At 49.6% G+C, this 16990-nt stretch overlaps 1 protein-coding gene across 7 annotated transcripts in view; it reads right to left on the reverse strand.

The window, feature by feature from the left end:
- Positions 1-16990, reverse strand: part of Shroom3 (shroom family member 3) — a 280782-nt gene that overhangs the window by 18741 nt on the left and 245051 nt on the right. For 6 of the 7 annotated variants that reach the window (XM_075944415.1, XM_075944414.1, XM_075944419.1 and 3 more), the window contains 2 exons: positions 11331-11462; positions 2757-5919 (listed from right to left, as the gene is read on the reverse strand). In XM_075944415.1, coding sequence (XP_075800530.1) covers positions 2757-5919; positions 11331-11462 — 3295 coding nt within the window. The remainder of the gene's footprint in view (positions 1-2756; positions 5920-11330; positions 11463-16990) is intronic. The other variant, XM_075944420.1, reaches the window with a different exon arrangement.

Here is a 16990-nt window from a genome sequence, read left to right on the forward strand (position 1 = left end):
GTCTCTTAATTATGCTCAGGTCTCAATGGTGCTTACTATCTGCTGCTACAAACGACTTACTGGCTATCCCAAAGAATCAAGCCTACAACCAACATTACGGTGTGAGCCACTAAGGTCCTCGGCAACTTACTGAGTGTCACCCCACCTCACCACGAAGGTGGAGGGCTTTGAAGATGCAGTCCAGATGGACCAGAGAAGCCCCTGCCTCAGAACTAAGTTAACCAGAGTTTATTTTAAAAATAGGCTCCTCTATATTTTAAAGATTTTAATTTTTTGTATGTGTAAGGGTTTTGTCTGCACGTATGCCTGTGCACTACTGAATATATGGTGTCTGTAGAGGCCAGAAGGTGTTGGGTACCCTGGAACTGGAGTTACAGACGGCAGGGAGCTGTCATGCGGCTGCTGAGTCCTGAAGCCCCATCTTTGCAGTAAGTGCTCTTAACCAGCCCTGAGAGACTGCTGTATTTTAACCTACGCAGTGAAGACATGTAAGATTCTGCCTGGCTGTTGTTGCAGCTCTGCAGGGCCCAGCACTAAGATGCTGGTGTTGGCCAAGGTCTCGCTGATGTCAGTGGGAAGGAGCGAGAGTCTAATGAGAGGGAGGCTCCATCTGTAGCAGTCACTGGTGCTGCAGCTGCTCTCTTCAAATGAAGAGGAATGCAGGAAGAAAAGGGAATGGGTGTTCTATGTTTCAGAGAAAATACCAAGGAAGGAGGGAGCGGGCCCCTTCTTGTCCAGTTTTCAAGTAGCTCTCAGGCTATTTACAGTTCAACACAGTGGCCTCTGCGTTATTATTTCAGGCCTCTGGATCATCACCACAGAAGTCAAGGGAACTGGTTTCATGATGACTTGTTTTGGGGACAGAAAGTACCCGACTGACAGAATTCTGAGGGCTGTCAGATGTTAATAGAGTTGTTTAATTCCCCAGTATGTGAGCACGCAGAAATGCACACTCACACACACACTAAAGGTTATAAAATCTTCCACACCAGCATCTGATTAGTAAGAACAAATCGGGTTTTCCAAGTGTCATAAACTCAGTGCCAGAATTAAACTCCACAGAGCCTTGGTTTTAACTCAGTCTGTATGTATTCGGTTACTCACCTTGCTTGAGTTCACTGAAGCTAGAAGAAAAATCCTTTATTAACTGAACCTTTACTAAAAACGTACATAGCTATAAAAATCATAATTCACCTTGACTCTATAACCCAAGTATTATGCAGTAAGAATAATTTTGTTTCTTTTCTCTGCCCCCCCCCTTCCAGTGTTGACCAACCAGGGCCTTGTACCTGCTGGCCTTCTCTTGCCAAGCTATATCCTAAGGCCCCTTGCTCCGTTTTAAGTTCAAATAAGGTTAAAGATGAAGAGCATGCACGAAGTTACCCCACGCATCCCTAGTCAGGCCGGGACTAGCTGCTGGGCCGGGAAGCAGCTCAGGAATGAGCGCTGACTCGGAGCAGCACAAAGCAGGTCTCTCATCCTGTGTGCTCCCCCTCGGCTGCGGCTGCTTAGTCCTCCATTAACAATTACGGGTGGTGCCCCTCACTAGAGGAACACCTACGTGCTGTTCTGTGTTCAGTTACCTTTCTAAAAACAGTTTCGCAAATAACACAGAGTACTTGATTGGGACTTGAAGAAACCTTACCACTTCTCCAAAACAAACTAAAAGTTCACTTGACGTCTATGTCCAAGTGACCAGCTTATGAAATATTGGGGAGTGCAGGGAACAGGCCACAAAGCATTCAGTCATCCAGCCAGTTCCCCAAGGCAGAATAATGACATTTAAACACAAGGAAGATTATTTTTTGTCTATTTTTTTTATCTTTTTGGTTTTTTGAGACAGGGTCTCATTACATAGCCTTGGCTATCCTAAAATCCATTATGTAGATCAGGCTAGACTTGAACTCACAGAGATACATCTGCCTCTTGAGTGCTGGTAATAAAAGTGTTTGCTACCACACCTGGATTTTTTTTTTAATAATCATATAGTCTTTGCAGTACTGGGAGAGAAGAACAAACTGTTTGGACTTCTATGTAGTAAACTACTGCTGTAAAATCAGCTGAAAAATCTTGTTCCTATGTTCCCATGGATTTTACCTGTAGGGAAGAAAGAAGCACAGCCAACTTTGATTGCCTCTACGGATTTTTTTTTTTTTAAGTGGGAGAGAATACTCCTGGACAGTTCTGGGCAGAAACTACCCAGAGGGACACAGCACTGACTCTCACAGGATGTGTCTGAGTGGGTGTGTGTAGCACACGAGTTTCAGTACACCGGCAGATGGGCTGCTTCCTAAAATCTTACACATATGCACAGACCTACATGAAATAAGAAAAAAACAGACCCGGTGGCAAAGGTTTTCTGAGACTGATGGGACTGAAAAGTTCAAGGCCAGCCTAGACAACTTAGTGAGACCCTATCTCTTAAGAAAAAGTAGAAGAGGCTGGGTGGGTATAGCTCCGTGGTTACAGTTCTTGGCTTGGCATGCAGTGTTCAACTGCCAGTACCACAAACAACCATAAAACTACTATATATCTAAAAAAGAACTATATATCTATATCTGTATCTATATCTATCTGTAGGGAAATCGAGTAAGGTAGCCTGAGAAAATTGCAGGAAAGAAACAGTGGCGCAATGGATAACGCGTCTGACTACGGATCAGAAGATTCCTACATCTAAAAGAAAAAAAACCCCTGAATATAGGTGAGCCCCCCTACCCCCTAAAGATGCCAAGAGTTGGAGGGCCGGCTGCACCTACCTGGCCTTTCTTGTCCGAGGTGGGGGACGACCTGGACCTCACGTGCACAGGGACCGCCAGGGTGTCGGAGCGTTCCAGCAGATCCTCGGCCGACTTGGACTTGCCAGCGTTGGTGGCCACCATGCTCCAAGAAGGCGGCCCGCCACCAGGGGTCCTGTCCGGTCTCTGGGTGGCCCTAGGTCCGCAATTTGCTCCGTTGAGCGGCTGCCTGGGGGGCTGAGGGTCCCAGCGCCGTCGCTCCCCGCCTAGGCGTCCGCTGGCGAAGGAGCTGCTACGATCTCGGGGCGCGTGAGGGGCGTTGGTGGCCAGGTGAGGGTGCTCCTGGCGGGACAGCGGCACGTCGGGCTCCCGCAGAGAGCTCAGGCTGCAGGCTGAGGCCAGGCCAGGGCCGTCGGGGGCCGCGGTGGCTGGGCCGGCATGAAGGTAGGCACTCTGGGCGCGCTCGCGCGGCCCGGGCTCCGGGGGGCAGGCGGAGGCGGGCCGCTTGCCGGTCTTGCGCTGGATGTAGTCGGCCAGGGCGCTCTGCTGGAACTGCTTCAGCTCGGGCCCCGACAGGCTGAGGGTGGAGCAGGCCTTGCCGTCCCGCTCGAAGAGGCGGCGCCGGTCGGCCACGGTGCTCTCCGAGAAGCGCGGCGCCGGCCTCGTGGGGCCGCAGGCCGCGGGCTCAGCCTCCTCCGACACCCCCACCTCGTTCATCTTCTCGGGCTCCGAGTAGGAGCGCTTCTTCTGCTCGGGTGTGAGGCGCCGGCGGGCACCGCGGCGGGGAGCAGCCTGGGGGGCGGCCGGGGTCACGCTGTGCCGCTCCCGAGGGGTGTGCGGGGAGGACGAGGGGGCCGCGGCCTCGGGGCTGCGCATCCCCACGTGCGCAGAGGCGGGACGGGGCCTCCAGGGCCTCGAGGTGGCGGCGGCTGCGGAGGCGGCAGGGGTGCCCGGCTCCAGGTCTCGGCGACGAAACGAGGTGGCCCCCAGGACGCGGGACTGGGCGTCCTTGATGCTGTTTCTGTAGGCGCGGCTGAAGAACGCGTCCAGCGGGGGCGACTCGGGGGTGCCGGGCCTGTCCTCTGGCCACGGCGCTTCCCTCTCCGTCTCGCTGAAGAGCTGGAAGGTGCTCTGGCTGCGGAGCAGGCGGGCATCGGGCCTGGGGGGCTCACCGCCTCGGGCAGGGGGGCCACGGCCATCCCCAGCCCTCCGCAGCGGCTGGCTGCAGGGCTGCCAGGAAGCCTCTTCGAGCCTGGACTCCCCGTTTCTCAAGGGCGGCTCCCCATTGCGCAGGGGCTCCGCAGCCTCGGAGAAATGGATGCTGGCTTTGGGGTCCTCAGAGAAATGGATGCTGGCTTTGGGGTCCTCAAAGTCACTGGCAGAAGTACTGGAAGCCGGCCCGGCCCTGTTGGGCCTATAGTTGAGGCCGTAGGAGGAGCTGCCCACGCTGGGGAGTCTGTGGCGCCCTTGCTCGCGCTCTTCTATCTTGGAGACCTTCTCCAGTACCGAACAGTGGGGCTTCCTGTACTGCAGGGCTGAGGCACTACAGGAGCTCAGTCTCCTCTGGCTCAGGCCGGGTGTCTGCTGGAGTGCTGGGGCCGGGAGCTCTTCATACCTTGGGTCTGCACCCTGGAAAGAGTCTATGGTGTTCATTTTCCCCTCCGGCCTTGGATAGGAAACAGACCTGTCCTCGTAGCTTCTGCTATCGGGCCCAGCTTTCCTTCCATGCTCTTCCACGTTGGTGTTGAGGGCACAGGTGGGCCTGCCACCGGGGTAATCCTCCTGGGCATCTCCTCCGAACTCTACATTGCTCTGTCTTCTTAGGCTCTCTGGAATGTTCTGGAGAGATGAGAAGGTCGACTTGGTCCTGCCAAAGTTGCCTGGCTGGCTCTGCCCTTGGCCTTCCCTCTCCTGTTTCTGCCTGAGGTTGGCATTGTGATCTTCCTGTAAGTCACCCTCCCAGGGCTGAGGGGGCCTGCCCACGTGATTAGAACACGGCCTGCTGCCAGGGGCGTTCTTTCTCTCGCTGGGATACGATGGGCTGGTGCCTCGGAGAGGTGTGCCCTGTTTCTTCAGGGAGGAATCTTCATTTTCAGGCACTGAAGAAAAATGGACTTTGTAGGAGACATGTTTGGCTGTGGGTTCTGGATTTCTCTCCACTGGGGTCACCGAGTCATGTTCTAGGGGCTGGCAGAAGGCAAACCCGGGCCTGCTAGCTTCATTTTGGTTCCCGTTCTCATCCAAGGTGTCCACCTTGTTACAGGCTCCCTGAGCAGCCGTATATCCACTCTCTTTGACCAGGGCAGGGTAGACAGTGCCATTACTACCCACGGAAGGCTGAGGCACCTGGGCAAAGTGTGGCTCTGGAGAAGGTACCGGGTAGATGCCAGTGGGCAGGAGGGGTTGGCCAGGCTGCGCCTTCTGGGTGTAACTGTGCTTGGGCTTCACTGGGGGGCTGCTCTCTGGACTCCGCTCTACAACGGTGTGCAGCTGTTCCTCTATGAGGGGGGTTTTCAAGGAGCCTGAGGAGTTTGTCTGAGGCCGGCAGAACCTCTTCTGATCGAGGCTGGACCAGGAGCTGGGACGCTCGCGCTGCCGGAAGGCAGCATAGCTGTCACTCCGAGTAGGGGGCGTGGGTGCACCCACTTTCTGGGCCAGGCTGTCAGTGGCAGTATCTGAGTACTGCTGGCTCCACGATGGGGATGGGGCCCCCTTGCCCCGGGGAACACTATGCCACTTAGCACAGCCCTGGAGCCCTGCCGATGCGTGGGCATCCCTACCGAGCAGAGCTGAAGGGCTCACCTCATACTCCGACGATACTCCCCTCCGACTATCGTAGACTGTCTTGACATAGCGAATGTCTGCTTGCCTCATCCCTTCTAGGAGGCCGCCGCGAGCAGAAATCGTGTCCATGGAGCCTGACCGTTCTTGGCCAGGGCCACCAGGGGGTGGGTACTCCAGGATGCTAGAACTTGTGGAGAAAGAGCTATACGCCGAGTCTCTTTTGTTATGGAGGTGGCCGAGCTGGTCGATGCTGCTCGTGGACTTGGCAGGAGAAAGGAGATGGCAGGCTGGGTATCCACCACTAGGCTCCAGGCTTTCCATACTCCCCTGGGAGCTGCACCGGTCGGGGCTCCGCCTCAGATAAGAATGGTCATAGTTGGAGAGGTCACTTGTAGAAGAGCTGGGAGAACGGGAGACAAAGCAGTCAGTCGGCTGAGGAGCTCAGTGGAGTTTAAGACACGGGGCTCAGCTTATAAATTCACTCTTATGCAAGACGTTCCGTTTTCGGAAGGATGGGTCAAAAGGGCCTTATTTGGGGCTTGTTCCGATCCCCGTGTCGTCACTAGGATTAACTGCCCAATGCTGCAGCCTTATGAGCCTCTAATTAATCACTCTGGCTTACTAGAAGAAAGGGGTGGTCTTAGGCACAGGCAGCATGCTGGTGGGACTCGCTGCACTGTAGGTGACATTTTGCACATGCCCAGAAGTGAAGGAGGTGAGCGGGAGGAACTGAAGGGAAGGAAGGAGGACGGGAGAGCATTGTCTGTCTGTTGTAGACCCTTGGGGAAATCGAGCAAAGCTTAGGAAGCAGACAGGCGTGTGAAGGGTCGGGGACTTGGGAAGCACAGCGTACGATTTGGGTTCATCTTTCCTTTTTAAGGAGTCGAAAGCTAGGCCCTGGCAACCTTCCTGAGTCTCAACACTGGTAGGGACAATTTGTTTGCAGGGAAAAGCTAAACACCAAGCTGAAAGGAGAAATACATGGGGAGACGTTCAAGTCAGAAAAGCCCAATGAGAGAGGAGAGGGCAGGGGAGAAAGGGAAGCTGGGAAGGAAGTCGGTTAGGCTGGGCTTCCAACCCTAAAGCCAGCCTCAGTGTGCACTCAGGAGAGCAAGACCTTTGAATTTCTAAGCTCCTGGGAATTGGGGAGAGGGACAGGGTCTCAATACTGGACCTCTGAACCCCAGAAAGCTGCCTCCAATCAGAGTAACATGCATGTGTGGGGACTGGGGAGTTTGTAGCTCCCATTCAATTTTGCTAAAAGCTTAAAACTGCTCTAATGATTGACTATAAGGGGCTGGAAAGATGGCTCAGAAGTTAACAGCACTGGTTGTATTCGATTCTCAGAACCCACATGGTGGCTCACACCTGTCTCTAACTCCAATCCCAAGAAATCTGACTCTGTCTTCTGGCCTCGGCAGCCACTAGGTATGTATGAGGTACACAGATATACATGCAGACAAAACACCTACACACATCAAATACCAATTTGCTATGAAATTTATTTGGGCTGGAGTATAGCTTGGTGGTAGAGCCCTTGCCTAGCATATGTGAAGAACCTACATAAATAAATAGACATTATATACCTATGGAGAAGCCATATTAGAATTAACAAAAATCAATTAGCAGTCGCCTTATATTAACCATTGTGATTCACTATTCTCTAAAGAAAGGTAAATCAGGAGCGCTGACCTAGGCGCTTCATTTTTAGATAAGCAGACACTCAAGAGCATCTGCAATATATATTATATATTTCTAGATCTCATGAGAGCAAATATAATGACTCTGTACCAAGTGCATGCCAATGTTTTAAGCTGCAATGTCTCCAGAGAATGTATGAAGAGATTCAAAGGGCAATGCTCAGAGCTGAAACTTGAGAGAAACCAACGAAACATTCCGCTGTCAGCAAGACCACACGCTCAGCATTTTACCTCAACAGAATCTAATTTTTCTTCTCAGGAAAAGTCAACCTACTAAACGAAGTATCCTGCTTTGGGAAAGCCAGGATAAATTTAAGAAATGAAGGAAACAGTTGGTGAGCCTTCCAGGTCAGCAAAAATCGACCTGCCGTCCATGGCATGACGCATGTCATGGCTGAATTTTACTGAGCCCTGCCTCCCACATTAACAGCTTCCCTCTAAAGCAGGAGGCTTATTGTGATAGCATGGGGGAGCCATTAAAGCCAGCCCCATTTGGCCGGCTGTCATCCTTTAACTTCCTGCAGACACGGTACAGAGGTGACCCTTGCAAGGGAAGTGGAGGCAGCTGGCCTCGTGGGAGCTGCTTCACCCACCAGGTCCATGCAAGGAGGAAACGCTACCTAGTCCCCTCCTGACTGCTAGAAGCCTTGCAGCCGGCTACTGAAGGGCTGGTTCAGCTCTAACTTGGGAACATACACATAAGCAACTGAGCCGACTGAAACACCACTGAGCAGGGAAAATGCCAGCCCCCGTGTGTCTCAAAATACAGGTGGCGTCTAGGAAGAGGTCACACCTATCTCTCGCCAGACAAGTGTCTAGGAGGCCACTTCCTGTAGCAGACCTCAAGAGAACAGCACCACCTGAAGACTTTATAAGGGCTACTCTCCTACCCCGGGGGTTGCTCTGTCCCTCAGTGGTCCGGCCATTGGTCCGTTCTCAGGCTGCCTGGGGATGGGGGTCCGATGCTGGCCTCTGGGAACAAGTCTTTCCCACTGTTACCTGGAGATACTCATTGCTATTAGCTCTGCTGTTCCTGCTTCTCCTCAATGGAGCCTGGATGAGTAACAACAGTCCTGTCTGTTTCAGTGCTAACAGGGCAACCTTACTGTCAAGGACTGCACCTTCAGTCAGTCAGAGTCCCCACTGTGTGCTGGCTCCTTCTCCAGCCTCACTGTCCACTGCTGTCCTCGCTCGCTGCATCCCAGCCCCAGCCCCTCCTGGCAATGACTCAGACACACGGGATAGCTACACCATCTCTGCCAGGGTTGCAGAGGTTTGTGTTTGCTGTGCTACCACCTGGAGTGCCCTTCACCTGGCTCATTCCCTTCCCTTGCTCAGGTCTCTATTTCGGAAACTTTCCAAAACTAATTATCTCCTTGGTGTTCTCCTCACGCCGTATAAAGCTGTTTCTAGTTTCCACATAGCACATACTCTACTTGACATGCTAGCATGGCTTTGGTTATGTGAAAGCAATTCGGTTCTCTCCACAATGTCTGAAGAATGAAAACACAAACACATTGGCTGTGTTTTGTGTATGTAAAACTAATTTTTAGAGGCTTGAGAGATAGCTCAGCAGTTAAGAGCCCTTGTTGATATTGCAGAGGGTGGTTCCCAAACACCCACCTGGTGACTCACACCCACCAAAACTCCAGTTCCAGGGGCTCCAAGGGCACCAGGCATACATGTGGAACACATACATGCATACAGGCAAAACACTTGTACCCACAAAACAGTCCTCAAGAAAAGTCATTTTTAAATGCTTGAAACATCGTGAAAAGCACAAAACGAGTACAAGAAAACTTTCCTGGTGTGTACTCACAGAGCCTTAGTTCCTTAAAATGATCAGATCTGTTCGCAAAACACTGGGCTAAAGTTAAACCAGCTTGTTTCCCGCCAGACTTCTGGGTCTTCCATAAACTATTGTCCTTCTGTGGTTCCAAAGGGGAAGACACGAAGCAAAGTTTTCTAAACTTATTTGACTCCAGAAACTTTCTGCCAAGGAACACTTAATGGACTTTCATTTCATGGAAGACTCTGGGGGGAAACAGTTTTATACGGTGAAGCGTTTGGGATCTTCTTCCGGGAGCGTGCCCATCACTAAGACCATCTGAGACACGGGGTGCTCGCATTTGCCAGGTGAATGGGTCTCAGTGAGTCCTGTACGTTAGCGTTTTGATAATAGCGTTTTGATAACGCTACTTTAGCCTCTTCTCAGAGAGACTGCGTCCTGGCAGTCTCTTCTTTAGAACCACTTGGTGGTATTTCCATAAGACGGCAGAAAACAGCTAGGGTCAAGCTTCAGAGCAATTCCAAATCCAAGTGAGCTCACAAGACAGTTACAGCTGACTGCCCTCGCTCTCTCTGTCCCCCCTGCTCCTCCCCATCCCCTCACTCTCCTTTTTCATGACTTTAGATGTAGAAGTGGGTTTGAACTTCCATCAAAGCGGAGCCAGCCAACCAACCTGGCACACTAGATCGGCAGATGCCACAGATCTAGGGACACACCATTAGTCCTTCTCCAGCTGCAGCTGCTGCTGTGGGACTATGAGCAGAGGGAGGGACGTCCTGTGAGAGCTGCAGAGGTGTGCCGGACCGAGGAGGAGAGGACCGCAGACTGGAGGCTAGGATGAGGGAAGAGGGGCAGCGTGGCCACGGCTCCTGAGGCCTGTGGAGTCGACCACAGTCACTGCACATTGACTCCAAGGGTCTGATTTCTGCTAAAGGGTGAGTATATTCTTTAGGTCACATTATGACGTCAGATTTCGGGCTGGGAGGTTGTAAAGGACTCCGCCATTCAGTGGTGTTCGTGTGTTCTGCTTTCTTTAGCAGGTTTCACTGGACCCCTGTCTTCAGCATGGGATGTTTTCTGCATCCTAGGAGTTGCATGTATTCCTTTATTTAATGCTCACTATGACCCAGTAACATAGGCATCATTAGTTTCATTTTAGAGAAAGAGAAGCCAAGATCAAAGGGTGCTCGCGCTCATGAGCAGGTCAGGTCATACCTGGAGCAACTCTGCTCTTCCTCCCTCAAGCCGTCAGGTGCCCACACTTTACAAAACCCTGACACGTACAGCCCTGTAAATGAAGTGTCCTGTGTGGGCACAGGTGTACTGTGAGGGAACCCATTTTCCGGAACACATGGCTCAGGTGGTGTGAACTGGTCCCCTTAAGAGAGTGGGAGGACACCAGGTGTGGTGGTACATGCCTTTAATCCCAGCACTCAGGAGGCAGATGATCTTTGTGAGTTCGAGGCCAGCCTGGTCTACAGAGCGAGCTCCAGGCTAGAGTACAAGTATAACCTAGTAAACTACATACGAAAACCACAGGCCCTGCTCAGATCTGTCTCTGCTCACACACCGATCAGCTGTCCAGACTCAGACAGACCAATTTGTCCATACGTTAACTTCTTGTTAACACTGCAAAATGGAGTAAACTTCTCTATTCTTCTTTTGGGGGGCGGGGCGGAGGTTCGAAACAGAGTTTCTCTGTGTAGCTCTGTCCAGGCTGTTTTGGAACTAGCTCTGTAGAGCAGGTTGACCTCAAACTCACAGAGATCCGCCTGCCTCTGCCTCCCAAGTGCTGGGATTAAAGACTTGTTCCACCACTGCCCGCAGCTTCTATAGTCTTTAAAATAGTACTGCATGCAGAAGAGGGAAACGAAGGGACCTGGTGAAACCACGTATCTCTTAGAAACTCTCCATCTTAGCTGTTTCTGCTGCAGGGCCAAGGAAGATAAATTGCTTTGACAGAGGAGAAAAACCAAGTAGAACATTTAAATATAGGCATACCATCAATTCATCTCAAAAAAATATATAATTCTGAATAGTGAAGACAGAACAGAGAAGCACCCAGGAAAGAAACCTGTCAAATTTTCAGATATGGGATTATAATAGGTATGGAGAAATAGCTGCCTGGGAATGGGGTCCAGAAATATCTCAAATGACCAGCCATAACCAAACTATTTCTAGCCTCCCCTCAACAATCCAGCTCAGGATATGAGAGAAGGATGAGTCACCTGCCCAGCATTTTAAGAGGATGAGAAAAAAGACAACGGGGGGACATGACCTTTGAAAGAGAGAAACCCTTGGATGCCAGCCGTGGCCACTCACCTGGAATGGTAGCTTTGGTGCCAAGGAGGGCCCATCGTGCCCTGAGATATCTGCATCATGCTGGCATCAGGATGGTTCTCTCCAAATTTGGTTGTATGCCACGAGTGAGGGCGAGCAACAGATTCAGTGCACCTGTGGAGACACAGGAGTGGACCCTTGAGCATCAGTAGTTTCCCTCCGAGTCCCCTCATGAAGCAAGGTGGCTCAGAGGCCCAGAGACCACAGATGCAATCACTGTGTCCTGGGCTCAACAAATATTCCAATTTACTTCCTATTCTCCTATCACTTCAGACCACAGAGGGATGTTGCAAAGGCAGTATAACTTCATTTAGACTTCCTACATGTTGGCATTTTATGCTTTCTGAACGTAAGGACATGGTTGCCTCCAGATTTAAAGAAAATCAGGAACATCATAATTCCTATTTCCCAAGGGACCTGTGTAGATGCGTAGTGAAAGCTTGCTGGGCATTTTCAGTCCTCTGTCAGGGCCTGGGAGGAGGATGCTGCTGCTGCTGCTCACGGTCTTGCTAAGAACTGTATGGAAGCCAGAGGCTGCCCTGCGCTGACAATGAATGTTCCACACCACAGCCTAGAGAACAAAGTGTTCTCCAAAAGACTCTCATTTTCTAAGTCGGTGACTTCAACTTTTAAGCATCCTGCCCTTAAAAACACAAAGATCTGATGGAGCGAAGAGAAAATGTGGGTGTCCTTCAGAGTGAACGCGAGTTCAAGGAGCAGCTGGGACTGCAGAAAGTCAGAGTCATGGGACAGTTGCTGTGTCGCATTTTTGGCAGAAGAATGGGGTGATCCATCAGGCATCTCATGCTGAAAACCTCTGAACTATGTAGTTTCTGTAGTTTAGAAACACTTTGGGATACAGGAACCCACTTGATAGGATGAAAATAATAGATGTAACTTATCCCAACCCCTCATACTTTCCTTTGATCCCTAAAACTTAGTCATTTCTCCTCTCTGAAAAATAAATTGCTTCTGTAACGTAAAGGAAAACCCAACCTGGTGATGCCAGTGAACTTCCATTTGTTAGGCATACCAGAACATACTAGACCAGGAGCCTGGAGACTTTAGTCCTCAGCCAGACTTTGTTGTTAACCAATTGTGGGAGTCACTTCCTGTTCCTAAGCCTCTGCACACCTAAAACCTGAAGAAAATAGTCAGAAGCTCAACTCATCTCATTTTAATCTGATTTTTGAGACTAAAGTTATATAATATAGCTGGTCCATAGTAAAATATCAAAAAATATTGAGTATTATTATGATATAACTTATTTGCTGTTAATGAATTGATAGAATAGAAGCCATGCAGACAGCTTGTTAGACAGACCTACCTAAAAGGAAGGGCAAAAACAGGGAGAAAGAAGTTGAGGGTGGATGAGGGCAACTATGGGAATGGGCAGGAGGAGATACTGACGCGGCAGCTTTTCCAGCTCTAAGATTGTTTATGAAATATTAAGAGTCGATAATTACATATAGGAGACCAGCCAGATGGCTCAGCTGGCAAACACTTCTGCACAAGCCTGACCATCTGAGTTTGGTCCCTGGAGCCCACATGAAGGTGGAGGAGAGAACGAACTCCACAGAGTTACCCTCTGACCTTTGACTGAGCCATATGTGCCCCCTCCTACGAGGACCACACAAGTAACTATTTTTTAAAAATGTGAAAAGTGATTACACAGAGACTGGTCTCAAAGTTAACTGTGGTCAAAGCAAACAGGGTGTGGCCATGGTGGCAAGGCAGGGAGCCGCTATGGCCCTGACTGTGGCCTGAAAGCAGAAGGGTAAACAGAGGCCAAGCAGCAGAACTGCCTGCCTGCCTGCCTGCCTGGAATCCACATAATAACCAGAGGAACTCTGCGGTGAACTAGAGGAATCAGCCAAGCTACCCTCGAGGAGTTGAGCTGAGGCCGCAGCCTGTTTTCTGGGGAACTTGATGTCCAAGGTCCAAGGAAGCTTAGGAGCAAGAGTGCCAAGTGCTGAGGTGCTGTGCTACCCTACAGCTCTCCAAGACAGGCCCTCGGGGTACAAGAGAGGCACAGAGCGACCGAGATATACTTGCTCTTTTCTTGGTCCCTTGTAGTTTTCTCCTTCATCCCATTAACCCAAGGGAAACTTGAGTTCTAATCTAGTTTCTAAACCAGATACCACTAGTTTTGAGCTTTGGGTTTTGTTGTTGTTGTTTGTTTTGGTTTGGTTTTGGTTTTCAAGGCAGGGCTTCTCTGTAGATTTGGAGCCTGTCCTGGAACTACCTCTTGTAGACCAGACTGGCCTCGAACTCACAGAGATCCGCCTGCCTCTAACTTCTGGGTGCTGGCTGGGATTAAAGGCGGGTGCTACCACCGCCCAGTGAGCTTTGGGTTTTTTAAATACACATAAGTTTTAGGAAGATACTGCCAGTAGCAGAGTGAATGAATTTTACCAGCCGGGATAAGAGATGATGAGGGTCTGGGACTAAGATGGTGGTAACAAACTTGGAGGAATTAAAGATCTTTAAAGTCCGAGGCCAGGCAGGTCTACAGAGCTAGTTCCAGGACAGGCTCCAAAGCAACAGAGAAACCCTGTCTCAAAAAAAAAAAAAGTCTTTAAAGTCATGCAGGCAGAAGAATCTTCACCCTCAATAACCACTTGGATAGAATTGGTGTGGTGTACATGCATGTATGTGTGAGTGTGTTTGTGTATGTGCATGCTTGCATGTATGCATGAGTGTGTGTGTGAAGGAGAAACAGAGAGATGTTTAACAAGAAAGAATAAAGAATGCCAAATCCTTGAGGTGAGAATAGGTTTGGAACATTCAAAACAAGAGTGTGGCCACGGCCCCAGACATAGGAGTCAATGGTGTGGGTTCAGATCACACGTGGAGTTCTGAGGGCATTCTGGACACAAGCATCAGAAGCTTACTTGAATGGGGTCTGGAGCCAACACTCCGAGGTGGAGCGGGGTTGTTGGGTGTTGGATAAATGGAGGTGACAATGGCGACTCAGGAAATGAGCACTGGGGGGCGTCTGCTTCTCTCCACGAGCCGCTGGGACTGGGCTGCACAGCCTCCAGACGCACAGGCCGGCTATCAGCAACACACAAGTCACACACACAGAACACAAGCAAGACTCAGACTGCTAACATCACAGAATCAACAAGACCGACCATAAACCCGTAAGATTTATAGCTAAACTTAACAAATAATTAGCATTTCCTCATATTCAAAGTATTCTTTCGAATAGACAATAAATCACATGATTAAGAAACAAATAAAAACCAATGTGCAGCCTTGTCCTCCAGACCCACTTCTCTCCCTCGGTGCTAACTGCTACAGCAATAGGTCTCCTTCCCCAGCATCCCACTACGTCAACACAAGCCTACATAAGGTGTGTGCGTTGGCCCTCTGGTACAGAGCTTGTCTAGGGCGCAGAGAGCCCAGGATTCCACTCCAAACACCACAACAACCAGAGAGGTGGACTTGTGGGAAGAACAGTATTTGTAAGGTAATACAATCTCAGAGTAACATACAGTCCTTTCTGAAAAGGGACATTCTTTTTAAATGTCACACTCACAATGTACCCTGGAGACTTTTGGCTTTGCTGACTGGATCGTAAGCATGAAGTCTGCTAACAGCCAGCAGATGACTGACACCGCAAATTAGGAGGAAAGGCAAGACCCTTATCCTGTCCCGTGCGCGCGAACCCACACCTAGCTTCGTATCTTTTTCCTCCTATGCAGTTTATTTTCCTCACCCTCCATTCTGAAACGTGCTTATGGACTAAAAAAATTTATAGTAAGAGAGAGGAGTTAGTAATGGGTTTGTCTTTTCTTTTTTAAGTCAACGGGAAGTGATGCCAAAATGTTCTATTTCTCAATATTTCAATCCTGTTCCCTGCCCCCAACTCTCTCTCTGTCTCTCTGTCTCAGACACACACACACACACAGACCAGAGCACTGACCTTCCTATGTGTAAGGTTCACGTCTAAGTCATGACAACCGGATACAAACACTGCAATATCTATAACTACAGTAGCGTTCACCTTTGCCACCGATGGCCTTTCAAAGGCAGCTGCGATGGGATAGGAACCAGCATGAACTTTACTAGTCTCTCTACCTCAACCCTGAACACGGACTAGGGCAGTATTCTCTCTGTGGAAGAAAGGAAAGGGGGCTGGTTTTTATCAACTTTTCCAGGCATCAGAGGTAAAGACTTCAGAATCTTCTTCCCTGTTATGCAAGAGCTTTGACAGGAAGAATTAACTAAGATGCTGGGTTACTATCAGTCAAGCAGACACACAGACACCACAAGCAAATTCTTACGGACTCGGAGAGGCTGAGGTAGCGGTAAAGAATTGTGTCCCCTTTTGAGTTCTCCTGGCTCCTTCCCAGTCAAAGCAAGAGCAGCTTGGTGGGACAAATGGAAGACTGGGTTCTCCCCCTCCATCCAGGGGCCGGCAGGGTTGGGTCGGGTAGCCCCTCTGTTACCACCGTTGGAAACCTCGAGTACAAACCCAGTCTGGAAGTTTGATGGAGCCCAAATATCAACCAAATATTTCAAAATCAAGGTTAATGCTTTACAGATGTCCAGTTCCATCTGCGTGTGTAAGACAGAAAGAGACAGAGAGGCAGAGAGAGACACACAGAGAAAAAACAATATCTCTGAAACCCCTAACACTGAAGAAGCGAAATTCCTTTGCAGAGTAATCCAATGCGCAATGTACGGTGCTGGTGCTTTTTGTCCCTGTTTCTCTCTCTCTCCCCCCTGTTTAAGAGACGAGAGAAGAAAATACAAATAAGAAACTGAAGAGTTTTTTTTAAAAGGTAAATACCAATTTAAAAATGGTTAAAAGAATCTATTTAAAAATTATACTGGAAAAAAGTTTATTAACATAACCAGAACACAAATAAAAAGAAGAGGAGTCTAGGTTTGAGGGCAGAGCAGCTGAAAAAAGGAACCTTCTAGAATACCAGCTCCCATTCCTTCCCTCCCACCAATATTTCCATAATAAACTTTACAATAGGGAGGAGTTTCAGTGCTACAGCTGGCTAACACAGAACCTGCCACTCAGGAGGATAATAGAGTGTTCTCTCTCTCATTCACTTTCAGAGAACAGAATGCCAGCTAAAACCTGAAAAACCAGCCCTGTGGTCTCTGGCATCAAGGGCATTTCTGAATATGCGTACTTCATATTTTTCTCTCACCATTTATGTGGCATAGCAATGAATAGTGATCATAATAAAAATCAATAGTCAAGTTACCCATGTAATTTTATTCACCTATCCTTTTCCACGGCATACTGGATGAGCCAAATCCCTGGACAGATACTGTATCAAGTGTGATTGACAGAATTAAAAAATCACAATTATACAAGCGAGTCCAAAAACAAAATCCGAAAGTCTGAGGAAAGGAAAAGGAAGTGTGCACAGCTCTCAGCTGTGTCAAGCACAGCCAGGCACACATGTCCTTTCATGGACAAAGGGTGACTTCAGAGCTTGAAGAGAGGGCTACATCTTGTCCTTAAAATTGATACTCAGAGGTTCCTTCCCTCCCGGTTTAAGAAAGGGGAAGAGGGACTTCCCAGACAGGCTGGACCTGGCTTAAGAAAGAACTTCCAACTTGTGGGCATCTTAATAGGACCCCGAAAGCCTAAAGGAAGGAGAAAAGACCTA

Source organism: Microtus pennsylvanicus, chromosome 12 (assembly GCF_037038515.1).
Source record: "Microtus pennsylvanicus isolate mMicPen1 chromosome 12, mMicPen1.hap1, whole genome shotgun sequence".
NCBI classification, from domain to species: Eukaryota; Metazoa; Chordata; class Mammalia; order Rodentia; family Cricetidae; genus Microtus; species Microtus pennsylvanicus.